This window comes from Hermetia illucens, chromosome 4, assembly GCF_905115235.1.
Source record: "Hermetia illucens chromosome 4, iHerIll2.2.curated.20191125, whole genome shotgun sequence".
Taxonomy (NCBI): domain Eukaryota; kingdom Metazoa; phylum Arthropoda; class Insecta; order Diptera; family Stratiomyidae; genus Hermetia; species Hermetia illucens.
The window spans coordinates 67,094,484-67,114,233 of record NC_051852.1 but is presented as its reverse complement, the minus strand read 5'-3'; the positions used below and the strand labels follow the sequence as shown (position 1 = coordinate 67,114,233).

At 39.3% G+C, this 19,750-nt stretch overlaps 1 protein-coding gene across 2 annotated transcripts in view; it reads right to left on the bottom strand.

The window, feature by feature from the left end:
• Nucleotides 1-519: 519 nt before the first annotated feature.
• The window catches only part of LOC119654317 (TWiK family of potassium channels protein 7-like), a 439,773-nt gene continuing 420,542 nt past the window's right edge, over nucleotides 520-19,750 (bottom strand). For both annotated transcript variants that reach the window (XM_038059642.1, XM_038059643.1), the window contains exons 5-7: nucleotides 1,223-1,905; nucleotides 1,102-1,159; nucleotides 520-1,044 (exon numbers count right to left, since the gene is read on the bottom strand). In XM_038059642.1, the coding sequence (XP_037915570.1) occupies nucleotides 689-1,044; nucleotides 1,102-1,159; nucleotides 1,223-1,905 (1,097 nt within the window). In that variant the 3' untranslated portion in view covers nucleotides 520-688. The remainder of the gene's footprint in view (nucleotides 1,045-1,101; nucleotides 1,160-1,222; nucleotides 1,906-19,750) is intronic.

The window sequence follows — 19,750 nt, the reverse complement described above, 5'->3', positions numbered from 1 at the left end:
TCGTTAGAAGAGCCCACTTTGACCGCAAAGCCAGCATAAACGATTATTAAGATGCCAATAATAGCATACAAAAAGATTGAAAAGATTGCATTTGCTTTTTATTGCCACAAAAAAGTTGAAATATCGGACGTCACATAGAAAACTCACATAAGAAACTAATGTTCTCAATATAAAGAAGGAGATTTTTTTCTTATTCGCACATTCCGATATTTCAAAAACAACTAGCTTTTTTCGTCCTTAGAAGGAAGCGTAGCAAGGAAGGAAGATATTCCCGAAATATTGGTATATGTGAACTAGCCGATAAGAAAAAGAGTCGTCCCATTTTTTACATTTAATTTAATCACTAGAAACATTGCAGGCATACATTTAGTTGGAAACTTCTTCTTCAGCTTTTATGCTATTTAGAAGCGAGGTCAGCTGGTCTTGGTCAATTGCGCCATTTTTCTCCGCCTGATCTGGATGGAGTCGAGAGGTTCTCAAGTCATCACCCAGCATATGATGCCAACGTTATCTCGGCCGGTCTTTTGGTCACTTCGCTGCTTCCTATTACATCCAATTACTCACAAATAGATATATTATTTTTTACCGCTCAAAAATATGAGCTGATAGGCGATATTCACCTCACTTGTAAAAATTAGATTTTTTTTCAAAAGTTTGATTTGCAAGTTAAACAATTCTCTATCTTAAGTTAAGGACTATCTCCCTTAAGTTGAGTGTTATCTCCCTCTAATTCTGGTTCCTCGCTCAATGTATATACACCGGTGAGAACACTTTGAACAACAATAGCTTGTTGTATTAATTTTTGGTCGATGATAAAGTTAGATGGTTGTGATTCTTTAACTGGTGCTAACTGAAACATCTGAGATACATCATCCAGAACTTCAGGCAATAACACTGTCGGGATACAAGGCGGATTGCTGGAGTTGTTTGGTTCCATGCTGGCAACTGGAGTCAAGTTGTAATTTAAATTATGTGTCACGGAGCCTCTAGGTATATGTAATTGATTTACGTCGGGGAATAAACCGCGGCAGGATGTAGTCGTACCTGAAGAAATCAAACGAAATTAATTACTCTAAAAGCATAAGTTGTTTAGGATTTCACCTCTAATTAATGTGTCTTCGGTGGGATTTTGTTGATAAAGATTTGCAGTCCTTTCATACTGTCAAGACGATAGAAAATGATTAGCCCTGAGATGGTAATCGCGAGTATTATCGTCAATTACATGTTGTATTCTGTGCACAATTTCTTGATGTACAACATTGAAGCACATTGCAGTCAAAGCCATCCCTAACATTATGTACAGGGAGCAAAACCAAACTATTGTGGAGGATTCCTTTCGTACTAGACTAGGGACAACATCCCCAAATCCAATCGTTGATAAGCTCATAAAACAAAAGTATACACCATCCAAGAAACACCAACCTTCAAGACGGTAAAGAGCTATTGCCCCCAATGAAATATATATTCCCATTATAGAAACACACAAAATAATCGGAGCTAGTAAACTTAGACCGTGCATTGATACATTAGAATCCAAAGAACTCAATGAGTCAGCATCGCCTGCTGCTATTTGCTTGTCCGAAGAGTGTAGGCTGTTGTGCACTGTTCCTGACTGCGCATTATATGGGTCTTGAAAGATAAAATGCTGTGCGCGGAACTCCTCCTGTTGGCGCTTCTTCTTCATACGACGCTCTTTTTCAGCCATCCGTTTCTCATCATAGCAACAATAGCCACAATTCGAACATAAACAGCAACATAATGCTCTCGAGAAAACACCACGAGCAACTCTTGCCAAAACTCCTCCAGTACTAGATAAATACACTAGTGTTAAGGGAATTCCAAGAATGGCATACGTTAGAGTTACAACTTTTCCTAGAGCTGTCTTTGGAGCCAGGTTGCCGTAACCTGCAAGTGAAAAGGAAATAGTTTTAAAATCTGATAATGTATAATTAATTAATTGTAACCTACTTATTCATGCCTGAAAAGCTATAGAATAAATTATTCACGCGTAAACAATACTAGTTTAAGATTCATTACAATAATATGAATTTTCTACATTTCAAATTGCAAGTTTAATGTGCTAGAATTATTCACTTCCGCCTTGCTAATGGCTTAGGCGAACTCGTATATCAAATTTCATTTCTTAACGTAAACGTTGAACTGTAAATGCCTTGTATGCATCTTTTCTCTTTAATTCGATCTAAATTGAGTCAATTAACTTGATTACCAAATTTACACAAAAAAAAAAATTCATAATTTGTATTTGTTGTCGATACAGCAATTTCCTTGTCGCATGATTCTTTCATAGCACCTGTAACTTTCTGGAAATAAAACCTTTGCTGGTCTTATTATATTTGTAAGCATGTTTAGTTATATACATTAACCTATTTAATAATAATTGATGGCGGAACAATCCATACTGTATCAGAGCGTTGAAGTGTGGTAGAGCACTTCATTCACGAACGTAACAGTACGCTACAGTACATTGTAGGAGGCAATATGTTCAAGCAGAGATTATTACCCTGATTTGACTCAGGCTGGCTGAGGCGAATGGTATCCGACATCCAGTCACGATAACAAACCCCACTGCCCCTAGTGGGATTTGAACCGCGACCATCCGGTACGAAAGCCCAACGCTCTAACCACTTCAGCAATCCGGACATTTTCAAACTAAGCTGTTTGGATCAAATAAACTCAGAGTTTCAAACTTAACGAAAGAGTTCTGTTCTTAAATCATTAGTTAAATAAGAAGACTTTTTCGAAACATTGGTCCACCTTCTGCTTAAAGTAGTTACTGATCCGACTTTTAAATAAAATCTAATTGTTGGTGACTACAATATCAACATCTTGATAATTTGAATATAGGATAAATTTAAATAAAATGTTTGGAAAACAATTAAACCAAGATGACAATTGAACAAACCGAAACAATCTGTAAAGGAAAATCACTCAAACTAGCTGGTTCAATTTTTGGAGAAGCGTCATCAAATTCTTGAAAGCATAAAGACCACCAATAGTAGAGTTCGAAAGGGGCCATTTGCAATTCCTAAAAAAAATATTTCCCATACAACAACAGAAAAACATTGCGCCTTATGCGGTAAAGCTCGGTCACTTTGCAAATGTGAGGATTTCATGGCCATGAAGAAAGCAGAACGCCAAGCGATATTTATAGTTGCAGAAAATTTAAACGGTAAGGTAACTTCGAGCTACTGAAACTTTGTGAGTAATAATACCAAGCATGTTTGCACGGGTATTTACAGACTGCCTAAAAGAAAGGTCTTTCCTCGCAGAGTGGAAAATACAAAAGCTTGTAAAATTTTGTTAAACAATTGAAAGATTCCCCATCCACTTAATGGCGGACCAGACCAGTCCAGTTGGAAACCAACATGTTTTCGCGGTTGTGGTCCACGGAACCCTCATCCTTGGGCAAGCACCCACTATGCAAACTTGAGACTTGCGGTTGTAGCTATTGGGTGTAAACGTTTGTAAATTAAATTTTATTTAACTCAAATTACAAACACGCGGAATTGAAATTATGACTGTAGATTGACAGCTAGGATCTGACAGTTGACGGATATGTGTATGACAACTTATGACAGCATTGTCACACCCCTACACGGTTTCGTCCATACCATATATTAAGCTGGTTTGGTGTGTATATGAGATAGTGATGTTTTCCGAGTGCTTTTTGGGGAGTGTCAAGTTCTTTTTGTGTCTTTATAGGGGGGTATGGATTTTTTGATGTGCTTTTTGTGGTTTATTAAGTTATTGTGATGTATTTGCCTGAGTATCGGCCTTTGCGGTGATTGTCTTGGTTGAAGTGGGGTTTGTGGGGTTCACGGCGGGCGGCTATGGTGCGGGCTTTAGGTGGTATGCTTCGCCGCGGGCTTGAGGCGGTTGGCTGACCGATGCAGATTTTGCGGTTATCATTGCTGAGTTAGGTAATGGAATTAAGTTTAAATGAAAAAGTTCGTTGATAAAGTTCAAATATTTATTTTATTATACTTATTTACACATACATCATTCAATATTGTTTAGAATTAACAATATTTGGACAATTATTTATATATCTTTCTCGATATCAAACAATGACTCTAGAAATTTATTTCACAGTATAACGTAACAATTTCAAATACAAATTATGAAATTCATTACAAATCGGGTGGCGATGTTATTTAAAATTCTTATAAAACTATTTCACAATATTATTCGACATTTTGAATATTACTTTAAATTACAGTGCATAAGCTGAATAATTGTTATTTTAAACAAATTTTATTTTGAGATAATTGTGTTTCTGCACATCCACACCTTCGAAAACGAAATGGTGTTCCTGTATGGCGTTCAGCTCATCGATCTGTTTCTGGTTACGAATCTTTTCGGAGAAGCGGGGGGGTAAGAAAACAAAATTGTCATTACTAGAGTGGACTGTCAAACGCTGTCAAAATTTAGTTTTAAGAAGCTTGAATTCGGTGATGAGATATTTTTTACCCACCTCTAAACTGGATATTGACACATAGATCTGGGGTAATGTTTCGCTGACATTGTTCAGGATTTCGATGGTATTCTAAGGAAACAAATAATAAACTATTGTAAAATATTTTCTTAAGTAAATCAAGAAAATGGTACTAGCGACCCAAACTTGAAGTTGGCGCTCGGTTCTCTTGCGGTAAGGGCTCATCGAATTTTATTTTAAAACCAATTTACAATTGAAATGGAAGAAATATTAGCGACCCATACATAAAGTTGGCGCTGAGTTTTCTTGCGCTAAAAACACATAGAATTTTACTTCAGAGATTTTTTTAGTTTCGGAGACAGATTTTTTGTGTTTCATAAAAGTCAAAAAGAAAAGTATATAATAGCGACCCAAACATAAAGTTGGGGCTCAGCTTTCTTGCGCTAAAAGCGCATTGAATCAGATAAAATAAACTTACCATGTTGGTATAATGCAGCCTTGCAAATGATAATTACCTCCAGAAGAAATTCCTTTTATACATGTCTTCGCTACATGAGAACATCATATAGCAATCATGAAGATATCTACATAGCTCATAAAAAATCATCATCATCATGATACTTGCCTTGTAATTTATCCAGGACAGTTTTGTGATGTTTTATGTTCTCTGAAATTAATTACACAGCATCTGCATATGTAAACTTCCTACAAATTCATAATACTAACATATGCAACTGTTTCGGCGATATCCTAGACGGCCTCTTCTAATGGGCTACCCTGCTTGGGCGTTGGCCAAGCTCGCGCACTAGCTCCTGGATTTTAAATTAGATGAGAGCAACCACTCTCATTCCGGGCTGCCGAAACTTAACTTCGGAACGATATGGTAATCAAAACTACTGGAACAGAAAAGGCTAAAGGGTTAAGAATTATACTTACGTTGATTGACTTGGATTTATTTAAAAACACTCGCGTTTCCACTTCTAAAAACCTTTTATTACTAAATAACAATATTCTACTTTTTTTTAACAATTTCTCTAATTAATTCTAATAAGTGAGTTAAAGTTTTACCGCACGAAATAAAGTGTTCTCGGTTAGAACACTTTAGCTCTGTTCAGAGGCTTTTTGACTACTGAAAATTAAAAGTAATGCTATTCTTTAATTCACCTATGTTTGACCCTTCCGTGTTTACACATTGGTTTGAAAGTGTTCTTGTACACGACACAATAACACTTGTTTATTATTATGAATTTTCTTGTTGGCGGCAAATCGACACCTGCTGTTGCGCTGCGAAGTGATGACACGGAAGCAGAGGCCAAATATACCATTTGGTAAGTAACATGCTGATGCAATGGCAGAAAAGAATCTCGCGATGTCCAAACAGGCCATTTGCATAGCATGTGATGTAACGACGGAAGAGGTTAAATGCGCAAGCAGATTGGGTTTTATGGGGCTGGCTCCAAAGATGCGGCTGCTGGAGAAAATCCGGCCAAATCGCTTAAACAGCAACCATATGCCTGCGAACAAGATTCCGCAGATATTTGTATGATTTTCAAAATGAATAAAAACAAAAACAAAATACATGGGCCTAAGATATTACGATCATGAAGACAGGTTGCCCGTCAAAAAAACAGTGCTTATGCTTATGCCTTGGTTCTTTGAGTTATCCAGTGTAATTTTTTTGATATTTTTATATTCTCTGAAAGCAATTACCCAACATCTGCAATTTCATAATTCCATGCAACCAAATGCTTGGGAATAATATACTTGTCTTATGGTTTATATTATACATTTCGCATGTTGCGTAAACAAAAAATGCATGGAACCATTGCGATCATGGAGATACGCATAACACAACAACAACAAGTCGGAGTACCGGAAGCTCGCGCTTCGGGTATAAAGGTTTTGTGTTCATCTTATGTAAGAAATTTCAACGCACATTTTTCTATCCGTATATAGCTACAAATCCAACATAATCCTTTATATTTTTCCAAACTACGAGACATACGTACACATTACGCTCACCCTAAACAAACAAACTGCCTATTTCCGAATACTGTACACATATATGCACGTATATCAATTGATCGTACCCATATTTCCGATTTACTTCTTATATCTATCTGAATTAGGTACTACCCAAAAAGTTCATTAGCACGCATATACTACATATACTATGGTTGGAGTAATTCATATTCACATACAAATGATTAAAAAACTAAAACAAAATAATTCTTTGCGACCCCATCCATAACAACTCATTTCGTCGTGGTATTGACGAAATGATATGTGATGATGACGTCATGCGGGTTGTAGAGTGCACGAAATCCACAAAAAATGGTAAAGTTTTACCCCCTATAACTTTGTTAGTAATTGATAATTTTCTTGAAACTTGACCAAACTATGCACTATGTTCTTCCTCATACGCATGCCAAATTTTGTACTTCTGGGATGAACATAAGGGGGGGGTGCCGGGTAAATTTCTAAAATGTAGAAATATACTATTATTAACTTTATTTGTACAGATATCGGAACCGGATATATTTTGAGGCCTAGATTTTATAGAGATGCACCACTGTGATTTTTTTCAGATTTTTCGGTTGGATAGGTTCTGAGAACGAGAACTGTTACACTTTTTGGGGGTCATATTTTGAGCCCTCACTCCCCTATGTTTCACCCAATATCAAATATTGAACCAGTTTCGAAAAGTACTAATTGAGACCTTTCATTTGATACCACACATGGCTACAATCTGTGAAAAAAAAATTTGCACCCTCCCTTCACATGTATGGGGAGCCCCCCCTTAGACTTGACACATGATGGCGCCACTTACTGCATGTAAAGGGAACACCAGATTACATACTCTCACCAATTTTCGTGATAATCGGTCTAGCCGTTTCCGTATAAATCGGGTGTGACAGACAGACAGACAGACATACAGACAGACACCGTCTCGATTCTAATAAGGTTTTGTTTCACACAAAACCTTAAAAAGGGCATTGCATATGCTTCCGCCTTGATTTATCCCATGCGAAATGATGCATAAAACAAGTCGGAATGCCGGAAGCTCGCGCTTCGGGTATAAAGGTTTTGTGTTCATCTTATGTGAGAAACCTCAACGGCCATTTTTCTGTCCGTATATAGCTGCAAATTCAACATAATCCTTCATATTTTTCCAAACAACGAGACATACGTACATATTACAGCCATAGATATCACACTCACCCTAAACAAACAAACTGCCTATTACCGAATACTGTACACATATATGCACGTATATAAATTGATCGTACCCATATTTCCGATTTACTTCTTATATCTATTTGAATTAGGCACTACCCGCAAAGTTCATTAGCACGCATATATTATATACCTACATATATACATGTCTGGCTGACAAATGACTAAAAAACTAAAACAAAATAATTCTCTGCGACCCAATTCATAAGAACTCATTTCGTTGTGGTATTGACGAATTGATATGTGATGATGACGTCATGCAGGTTGTAGAGTGCACGAAATTCACAAAAAATTGTAAAGTTTCACCCCCTATAACTTTGTTACTAATTGTTCGATTTTCTTCAAACTTGACCAAACTGTGCATTATGTTCTTCATTATACGCATGCCATATACTTGTGGGATGAACATAAGAGGGGGTGCCGGGTAAATTTCTAAAATGTGGAAATATACTATTATTAACTTTATTTGTGCAGATATCGGAACCGGATATATTTTGAGGCCTAGATTTCGTAGAAATGCACCACTGTGATTTTTTTCAGAATTTTCGGTTGGATAGGTTCGGAGAACGAGACCTGTTACACTTTTTGTGGGTCATATTTTGAACCCTCACTCCCCTATGTTTCATCTAATATCAAATATTGAACCAGATTCGAAAAGTACTAATTGAGACCTTTCATTTGACATTCTGTCAAAAAAAATTTGCACCCTCCATTCACATGTATGGAGAGCCCCCCCTTAAACTTAACACAAGATGGCGCCACTTACTGCATGTAAAAGGAACACCAGATTACATACTCTCACCAATTTTCGTGACAATCGGTCTAGTTGTTTCCGAATAAATCGGGTGTGACAGACAGACAGACAGACGGACAGACAGACACCGTCTCGATTCTAATAAGGTTTTGTTTCACACAAAACCTTAAAAATGCAATGGACTAAGATACTGCGATCATGATGATGTGTTACTTGTGAACGAGAAAAAATACGCATGCATATGCCTTGATTTAGCCAGTGCAGTTTTATGATATTTTTATGTTCCCTGAAATTAATTACTCAGCATCTGCGAATGTAAACTCCTTACAATTTCATTTGTCTGTTGATTTATTCCAATATTTCGCATGAAAAAATGAACGGAACCAAGAGATTGCGATAATGAAGATTTGTTGCTTGTGAACATTATGATTTAATTTATCCAGTATAGTTTGATCTTTTATTTTTTTTACTCCCTAAAGAATACGTATAAATAGTGCAAATTTCAAGTGGGAAATCCGCAGATATTTTGAAACGAGCAGGAAGGAAGGTAGCAGTGGGGTAAGCGTCTTTTGTAAAATTTTTTTTAACAATTATTAACAGGTTTTCTAACTTTATTTCAGATTCAACCAATAATAAATTAGAGAAACAGTACCGTTGGCTTATTAGCTAAGGTATTGGAATGATAATGAGCTTTTCAACTCTTTCAAAATAAAAAAAAAAAAATATGAAAGAAGCATACACTAAAACAAAATTTTCTAAAAATGTCTTCCACTTTTAATTTAATCCAGCTGTTACAAAATTCTGTCGCTTTGGTTAAAGAGTTTTGCTTTGAGATGATGAACATTGTTATTAGTTACTTGGAGAAACAAAAAGTTTCAATAACAGTGCAAGAAAAGAATCCATTTTTCAAGATTTTTCTTGAATGTTCCAAGGAGTTTAAAATAAATCAGGATGACGTAGTTTTTCATAAATTTTTCAAAATTATAGATAAGTGTGTAAAATTGTCAGATTGTTCAACTATAAGCAATAGTACAAATAGACCAGCAGTTTCCACTTCATCGATATGTGTAGCTACTACTGTTATGAATGCGCGTAGTAATAGCAATAATCAAAATTATCAAGTCGGTTCAGGATTAAAAGAAAAAATTGAACTAATTTCAAAAGAAGTGACAAATTTAAAGAAATTTATTGTGATGGGAGTAAAAATGGTTTTCCGACTGAATGAGTTTAAAGATCCTGAGGAAAATATTTTGGAAGGTCTTAGAAATACCTTTAACGAAGTTGTAAATGAAATCGTGAAAAATTCTAAGGAGGTTAGTAAAATTTCAATGTATATTTCATTGCCAAACTCGTCGCACGATAAACCTATATGGTCTAGTTTAAGACCTGTAAGCGAGCTAAACGGCGAACACATTCTATCATTAATAATAATAATAATAATCGTTGGCGCAACAATCCATATTGGATCAGGGCCTTGAAGTGTGTTAGAGAACTTCATTCAAGACCGTAACGGTACACTACGAGGCAATGTGGTCAGCATTGCGCTCGCCCGAGATTATTACCCTGATTTGACTCAGGTACTCATTCACAGCTGAGTCGGCTGGTATCCGACGTCAAATCACGATGCAAATTCCACTACCACCAGTGAGATTTGAACCGTGACCTTCCGTATGACAGCCTATCTATCATTAATATCAAGCATTAATAAGTCAAATTCAACATTTCTTTCAGACGATATTATACAGATTGATGCAAATATCGTCAATTTTCCATTTGGGAAGGGTAGAATTAATCCAAAAATGTTAAGTGAAGCTGACGTCCTATTGAAAAAAACTAGCGTTGTAGATGTTGGCAAAGAAGGCGATGTCCATTGTCTTCTGAGAAGTATTTGCTATGTTTTGGATAGTGAAATAGCAAAAAATAAAGCAAGGCAGCTAAAAAACTTTGTAAACTTGCAAATGTAAATGTGAATGAAATAAATGGCTGTAGCTTACTAGATCTGTACAAATTTCAAAAGTATCTCAACAATTATCAGATTGTTCAATGATATCACTGCTCCAAATTCTATACTATTTAAAATTCCATATAATTTTTTATGACTGAAATAAAAAAAATTTACCTGTATTATTCCGCATTACAAAACCATTACTATGTTATCAAATCGCTTAGAGCCTTTTTAAGGTTTTGTGTGAAACAAAACCTTATTAGAATGGTGACGGTGTCTGTCTGTCCGTCTGTCCGTCTGTCTGTCTGTCTGTCTTTTTTTTTTTTTTTTTTTTTTTTTTTTTATGGATGGAGGTGGAAATCTTAGAAAGACACTGCCGCGCCAGGTTGCAGCAGCGTGTGGGATTCTCACCCACTAAAACCACCCCCACTTTCTCCTTTTTCCTTCCCCGCGGGACCGCCGCAAAGCATTACTTCGCGGGGTGGACTGTGCTTTACGCAACCACGCCTTCCGTTCTTCGCGTCCTCCTTGCGCGCTCCGCTCTTGCCAGTTCTTCTTCTATTCGTTTGATGGCGGTGTTCACCGCACACCAGTTTTCCTCCGATTTCAACATTTCCCCGACGATGTTCTGCGGGCTTAGAGTGGTTTTCAGGGAGTCTTCCAGACTCCTCCTTTCTGAGAGAAATCGTGGACAGTGGAACATAACATGCTCCGGGTCCTCAGGTGTGCAACCACATTCAGGACACAAGGGAGAATCATCCAGCCTGAATTGGTGCAGGTACTTCCTGTAACCGCCATGTCCTGACAGGAATTGCGTCAGATGGTAGTTAATCTCACCGTGTCGTCGCTGGATCCACTCTTCAATACGGGGAATCAAAGTGTGGGTCCAGCGACCCCTCTGCGAGTCATCCCACCGTTTCTGCCACTTTTCCAGCGACTCTCGCCTTGCCGCCTTTCGGCGTTCTGCATCCTTTTCAAGAGGATTCATTTTCCTTGTCTCGTACAGGCAGCGTGTCTCACTTGCCAGAATGTCTATCGGGATCATTCCCGCAATAACACACGCTGCCTCGCCTGATATTGTTCTGAAGGCGCTGCACACCCTTAGCGCCACTAAGCGGTAAGTCATATTTACTCTCCTACGATTACTCTCACACACTAATGCTTCCTCCCAAACTGGTGCCGCGTATAATAGTGTAGAGCGAACCACTCCGGCCACAAGTAATCTGCGACTATACCTTGGACCTCCAATGTTAGGCATCATCCGCGCTAATGATACGCTGGTATTTGCCGCTTTCTCACAGGCATAGTCCAGATGTCCCCTGAAATTGATCTTAGCGTCAATCATCACCCCCAGGTATTTGATAACCGGCTTCGAAGTGATGACGTGACTACCAACGCGAATATTAATCGTATTCCTCTTCCTACGATTGGTAATCAAGACCGCCTCCGTCTTTTGTTCCGCAAGGTCAAGCTGAACCATCTCCAGCCATGCTTTTATGGCGCTAATGGTTTCGTTAGCGTACATTTCGACGTCTTCAGGTTCTTTCGCGACGACAACCACAGCTAGATCATCTGCGAAACCGATTATCGTGGCCTCCTTTGGCACGGGAAGGACAAGGACCCCATTGTACATGACGTTCCACAGGAGAGGACCCAACACTGAGCCCTGTGGTACTCCTGCGGTGACGGTGTACTGCTTGGATCCCTCATCCGTGTCGTACCAAAGTGTCCTCTCCGAAAGGTAACTGTTGAGGAGCTTAGTCAAGTAACTAGGGACACCCGTGTTAGCCAGTGAACTTTTTATCCACTCCCAGCTTGCGGAATTGAACGCATTTTTGATGTCCAATGTCACTACGGCACAGCATTTTTTAGACGACATCGCGTCTCGAGCCAGCTTCAAAACAACGTCTACGGCGTCGATCGTTGAGTGGGCTTGACGAAATCCAAATTGTCGCTCCGATAGTCCATCCTTGTATTCGATGATAGGGAGCAGTCTGTTGTAGATGACCCTTTCGAGCATCTTTCCTGCCGTGTCGATAAGGCAAATCGGTCGGTATGATGAAGGGTGTCCTGGATGTTTATTCGGCTTCGGGAGCAAAACTAGTTTTTGCCTCTTCCACCGATCGGGGAAAATTCCTTCTATCATGCATGTCTCAAACACGCTGATAAACCAGTCGGGTCTGGTCTTAACAGCGAGTTTAAGGGCTCTATTGGGAACAGCATCCAGACCGGGTGCTTTGTTATCACCAATTCTCCGGCAAATTTGCATAAGTTCCTCCTCAGTTACCGCAGGTATGGTGTAGACGTCGAGTGCTCGCTTGTGTTGTTTGCGCTCCCCTTTATCCGGGGGGAAGAGCGCCGTCACGATATCGAGCAGAAGATGCGGACAGGTCAATTGTGGTGTTCGCCCTCTCATCTTCTTCATAACTATCCTGTACGCTGTTCCCCAGGGGCTTTGGTCTGCCTCTGTGCAAAGCTCCTTGAAGCATTCTCGCTTGCTGGTCCGTATAGCCTGCTTAAGCCTACCTCGAAGGTTCACATATGCTAGCCGTTTCTCGTCGAAGTCTGGTCTTGATCTAGATCGTTGGCAGATCCTTCTAGCACGAAAACATGCATTCCGTAGCACCGCGATCTCTTCATTCCACCAATAGTTTGAGCGCCTTTTTGCGAGAACTCGTCGCCTCGGCATAGCAGCGTCGCATGCTCTTGTTATGCGTCCCATCATTTGCTCTACCTTTTCCGTAGCCGCACCACCGGGACATTGGCCTCCCAATAGCATCTCTATGAATGCATCCTCCTCAAGCCCTTTCACGGACCAGCCCCGGTTTCCAGCCTCACGGGAACACGCATCGACGCATGGCCCATATTCGATCTGGAGGAAAATCGCCTGGTGGTCGCTGTGAGTATAATGCTCACTGACAAACCATGTCATTCTCCTCGCCAATGTGGTACTCACATATGTCAGATCGACTATTGAGCCCGACCCTGTCCCACGAAAAGTGGAAGCGTTTCCCGTGTTGGCAAGCACCAAATCTAGCTCCGCGAAAGCCTCGAGCAGGATACGGCCCCTGGTGTTCGTAGTGCGACTGCCCCAATCCACGGCCCACGCGTTGAAATCACCAGCTATGATCTTGGGGTTTCGACTTCTTGCATCCGAGACTAGCATACCTAGCATTCCTTCGAATTCTGTTATCGTCGCGCTTGGTGGAGCATAGCAACTATAAATATAGATACCAGCTATTTTTGCCCTGACGAATCCAACTTCTGGAAACTCCATCACTTCTTGAATGGCCTGATTTCCACACGCCCATATTGCCGCCTTGCCAGTTTCATCTGCAGTCCAGGCACCGCTCTTATTGTTGCGATAGGGCTCGCTGATTATGGCAGCTTCGATTCCCTTCTCATAGATGGTTTGGGAGAGAAGGTCTTGCGCTGCCTCGCAGTGGTTGAGGTTGATTTGTATCAACCTCATTTTTTGACTGCATTCAAGGCTCGCCTAAACACTGGGCATCTGCTGCTGCCTGCAACGTGCCGACAGTCGACGCCCTTTTTTTCCTTGCAGAGCATGCATTCAGGCTCAGCCTTGCATTCCCTGAACATATGGCCTTCTCCCCCACATTTTCTGCAACATTTTGACCTGTCACAGTCACCGGTGCATTTCGCCGCTATGTGGCCGAATTCCAGGCATCTAAAGCAGCGCTTAAGGGATACCTGCTCCCTGAGTCGGCAAACGACCCAACCTATTTTTACTTTCCCAGCCGCCAGCAGTTTGAACGCTGCTTCAGTTGGTAAGCTTATAGTTGCCGTTTGCGTGCCTCCGTATGCCTTCCTCAGTCCCCTGATTGCGGAATCTTGCAAGCCAAGTGGTCCGAACTGCTTTTCTAGGGCGTCACGGATATCCTCCTTGATCGTGATTTCGTCAATGTCCTTGCATTCGATGACAAGCTCCTGCTTTCTGGCCCGTACTTGAGCTTCTTCTCCTAAGGACTTCTCCACCTTGCCGAGGAAATTTTCCACCGTTTTGCCCGCAGACTTCTTCAGCTCAAGCATCAAGTCTCCTTTCTGGGAGCGTCTGATTCGGCTGACGTTTTCTCCAAGGTCCATCAGCTCAGGATCGGATTTGACCTTCCTAAGGATATCGGCGTAAGTCATATCCCCTTTTTTGGAGATGATGATTAATTCGGGCCGTAATCTTCTTTTCTGCGTCGTGTTTTTCCTTCCACCAACCTTGGTCCATGCTTCCTTGGTCCCTTTTTGAGGCTTTGCCTCCCTTGGGTCAATTGGAGCCGGCGCCGCAGTTTCCACGATGTTGGTAACTTTGTTTCCCTTGCCTTTTGCCGGTGAGAGGCCTTTTTGCCTTTTCGCGTCCTGTGAGCATCCGAAAGAATCGTTCGCGCACTCTCTACTCCTTTTTTCAAGTTTACCGCCCTTTGGATGTTGAGGGGGTGTCACTTGTGTTGCCTGGGTGACGCTTGATTTCTTCGAGGCGTTTTTTTCTTCCTTGGCACCATTGTATAGTACCCGAATGGTACGCACCATGTTTTTGATGGCCTGGTGCACGTTGTGTTTGTCCTTAATAAATTCAGACAACTCTATTATTTTACCTCCGAGTAGGGCAAACGATGATTCTTCCGGACTCTGACATAGCTCCTCCGCTTGGTTTTCACGTTGGGCGCTTACGTACTTATTAGCCTTCCGAATGCTTCCCAGATTTCCTTCCTTCATCAAGGTTGATTTCGGAGGAGATCGCGCTATCGTCGAGCTTCTCTTAAATGGATCAACCACTAAGTCCTGCGACATATTTCGACCAGGTGTAGTTACCCCGCTATGGGCTAATACCTGACCAGTTTGTGCCCCATCTTTTCTTGGGTTTTGAACAGGCGTTCTCGGGAGTGATGTACTCCTTTTAAATGCCTCTTTCTCCAGGCTACTTGTAGTATTTGATGCAACGGTGGCCAAGTAATCCACCACCGAGGCACTGCAGTCGAGGGATATCGACGGCCGGGAGCCTGCTTGCCCACTCCCAAAAGCCGCCGGTACTGGGTTTCCGAAGCCCTGCACCGTAACTTTATTCTCCTTCTGTTCCTCCATGTTTGGTTTTATTTCTGGGTATCCTTCCCATAGCCAATTTTTATCCACGGGCGGGCGTTTACTTCCCACCTACCCGGCCTGCGCATAAGCATGCCCATACACGCACACCTCCAAATGCGTATATGTGCATATTCCTACGCATCCGCCGAGCATTCCCTTATCCGCACGAAGGGACGCGCCTGATGGGAGATTTGGCAACTCCGCACAGGGTCTGTCTGTCTGTCTGTCTGTCTGTCTGTCTGTCTGTCTGTCTGTCTGTCACACCCGATTTATTCGGAAACGGCTAGACCGATTGTCACGAAAATTGGTGAGAGTATGTAATCTGGTGATCCCTTTACATGCAGTAAGTGGCGCCATCTTGCGTTAAGTTTAAGGGGGGCTCTCCGTACATGTGAATGGAGGGTGCAAATTTTTTTTTCACAGAATGTAGCCAAGTGGAGTATCAAATGAAAGGTCTCAATTAGTACTTTTCGAATCTGGTTCAATATTTGATATTAGATGAAACATAGGGGAGTAAGGGTTGAAAATATGACCCACAAAAAGTGTAACAGGTCTCGTTCTCAGAACCTATCCAACCGAAAAATCTGGAAAAAATCACAGTGGTGCATCTCTACGAAATCTAGGCCTCAAAATATATCCGGTTCCGATATCTGCACAAATAAAGTTAATAATAGTATATTTCCACATTTTAGAAATTTACCCGGCACCCCCCTTTATATTCATCCCAGAAATACAAAATTTAGCATGTAACGAAGAATATAATGCACAGTTTGGTCAAGTTTGAAGAAAATCCAACTATTATTAACAAAGTTATTGGGGGTGAAACTTTACAATTTTTTGTGAATTTCGTGCACTCTACAACCCGCATGACGTCATCATCACATATCAATTCGTCAATACCACAACGAAATGAATTCTTATGAATTGGGTCGCAGACAATTATTTTGTTTTAGTTTGTTAGTTATTTGTCAACCAGACATGTGTATATGTAGGTATATAATATATGCGTGCTAATGAACTTTGCGGCTAGTGCCTAATTCAGATAGATATAAGACGTAAATCGGAAATATGGGTACGATAAATTTAGATACGTGCATATATGTGTACAGCAGGTAATAGGCAGTTTGTTTGTTTAGGGTGAGCGTGATATCTATGGCTCTAATATGTACGTATGTCTCGTAGTTTGGAAAAATATGAAGGATTATGTTGGATTTGTAGCTATATACGGACAGAGAAATGTGCGTCTCTTACATAAGATGAACACAAAACCTTTATACCCGAAGCGCGAGCTTCCGGTATTCCGACTTGTTTAATAACAAGTATACCTGCAATGAACTGTCCATACTGTTATTGGTATCCTCCTTGCCAATTTACTTCTACATTGAGGGATTGCCTAAAGTGTAATCGATCGTTTAGAGGAGAACACTGTTATCTACAGCATATTCAGAATAAAATTCGTAAAGATAGTGTTTGTGGCTCCTTACAAATCTGTAAGATATGTAACAAGTTCTTGAACTTTGTTATTAGAGGTAAAAGAAAGCATTCATGTAATGAGTACTATTGCCAAACATGTTATAAAGTAGTTCCACAAGAACATCTATGTTACATTCAACCATACCGGGGGAAAGGTAATTAACGTTTTCTAATTATTTTTTTCGACTGCGAAACCACACAAGATACTATTTACGGTGCATCTCCAGATACACATTTACATATTGTAAATTTAATAACTGCCCATCAAGTGTGTTTTTCATGTTATAATGACTCTGACATATCAAATGATTGTGTCAATTGTGGTAAAAGAGAGCATATCTTCAAATATAATGAAGACATCGATGTTGTGAAGCAATTTATCGATTACGTGTTTATCACGCGATCTTATGTTACAAACATTATTTGCGTTGCGCATAATTTTCAAGGCTTCGATGGACACTTTCTAATATCAGAACTTTTGAATAGAAAATTCGCCATTAATCCTGTAATGAATGGGACTAAAATAATGAAACTAACATGTAAAAATGTTAGTTTTATTGATTCTTTAAATTTTCTGCCATTTCCTTTATCCAAATTTTCTGATGTGTTTAGATTTGAAAATCATAATAAGAGTTACTACCCATACTTTTTTAATACAAAGGAAAATTTTAATTATATTGGGAAATACCCGACACCAAAAATGTATGGTTACAATTGAATGAAGCAAAAAGAGGGACAGAAATTCTTAGAATGGTACAGTTCAAATTGTACAAAAATGTTTGATAATAAAACTGAAATGTTAAAGTACTGTATCAATGATGTCACTATTTTACGTTTAGGATGCTTATCCTTTATGAAAGAATTTCTGGAAATAACTGCGGTTAACCCTTTCACAGAATCCTTAACAATAGCATCTGCCTGCATGCTGGTATTTCGAAAAAATTTCTTAAAAGCTCAAACCATGGCTATCATGCCAAAAAATAAATATTTGAAAGGAAAACAATTTTCATTTGCTTCACTCAAATGGCTACATTTCAAAGGCATGAATACTACAGTTGGAATTTTATCCGCACTAAATACAGGTGAAGTGAAATTAGAGAAAGGCGGACTCTTCGTCGATGGGTTTGTCCCAAAAACAAACACCGTTTACGAATTTTTTGGTTGTTTTTACCATGGATGCCCAGACTGTTTCAAATTCAATTCGTCAGATATTATTAAGGGTAGTAAGTGTGACACGTTAAGTCAGAGGCACGAAAGCACCATGAAAAAAATGTCCGCTATTAGGAAGAATGGTTATAATTTGGAATACATTTGGGAATGCGATTTTAAAGACTTTTTAAAAAGGAACCCCGCAGTAGACAAACAAATAACCGAAGATCTCGCATATTTTACTTTTTAGAAATGCATGGATTTATTTCTTGCTCTGCTCTCCCTCCTGGTAATTTCTTCTTATCCGTTTTACCTTACAAATATGACAATAAATTATATTTCACACTTTGTAGAAAATGTGCAGAAAATAATAATGTCTTTAGATGTATACACGAAGAATGTGAAAGACAAATTACCGGCACATGGGTGATCCCTGAAGTAGCCTTGGCAGTTAAGCAAGGTTATAAAATACTTAAGGTTTTTGAAGTTTGGAAATATGATTACACAATATTTGACCCAAAAACGCAAAATCGTGGGTTATTCACCGAATATGTAAACACATTTTTTAAAATCAAGTAAGAAGCTAGCGGTTGGGGTAGAGAATGTAAAAGAGAAGTAGATAAAGAGAATTTCTTGAAAAAATTTGAAGAGCGTGAAACTATATAGCGTATTAAACTGGATATAGACAATATAAAAAAAAATTCTGGAAAGCGAGCGGCGGCAAAACTGATTTTGAATTGTTTTTGGGGTAAGTTTGCTCAAAGGGAAAATAAATCATTTAAAAGCATGTTTGGTGATTTCAAAGAGTTTTGCAATTTTATTTAATCACCAGGAATAGAGATATCATCCATTTTACCTATCAATGAGGACACAATGTGGGTCACCTGGAGATATTTTGATGAAAATCTAAACATGCTCCCGCAAATTAATATTCCTGTTGCAGCATACAAAACTGCCTTTGCACGGATAAAACTGTATGAAGCAATGCAAAATATCGGTAACGCGCTTCTTTATTGTGACACTGACAGTTTAATATTTATTGAAAATAAAAAGACACCTTCCGTTTTTAAAATATCAGATTATTTAGGCGATTTAACAGATGAAGTGGAATCCTTTGGTCCTAATGTATTTATTTCGGAATTTGTATCCATTGGTCCTGAAACATATAGTTTTAAAGTTGAAATTTCTCCTGATGCTCAATATATCACAAAATGTAAGGGTATAACAATTAATTTTCAAACATCCAAAATTGTAAACTTTAATCATTTAAAATCTTTGGTAATGGGAGAAGATGAGGAAAAAATGGGGCGATTATCAAGTATGAAAATAAAATTAAGCGAAAACGAGTAGGAATTGTTATAACAGAACCGCAGAGAAAAACTTTGGCATTTACTTTTAATAAACGAATTCTCGTGGATAATCATTTATCCTATCCATACGGCTTTAAGAGAATTAAATTACATGAATGAAAAGAGAAAAATAATAAATATAAATAGGGATGCGTCTTTTGTTTTTCAGTATTCTGATGGCAAATTCGGAAAAGATAGTGCAATACGTTATGGAATCTAACAAAAGGTCGGTTATTGTTGATGTCCAGTTTGTAGTTGGTAACAATAAGCAAATGTTTGTAAAAGAACTAGTTACA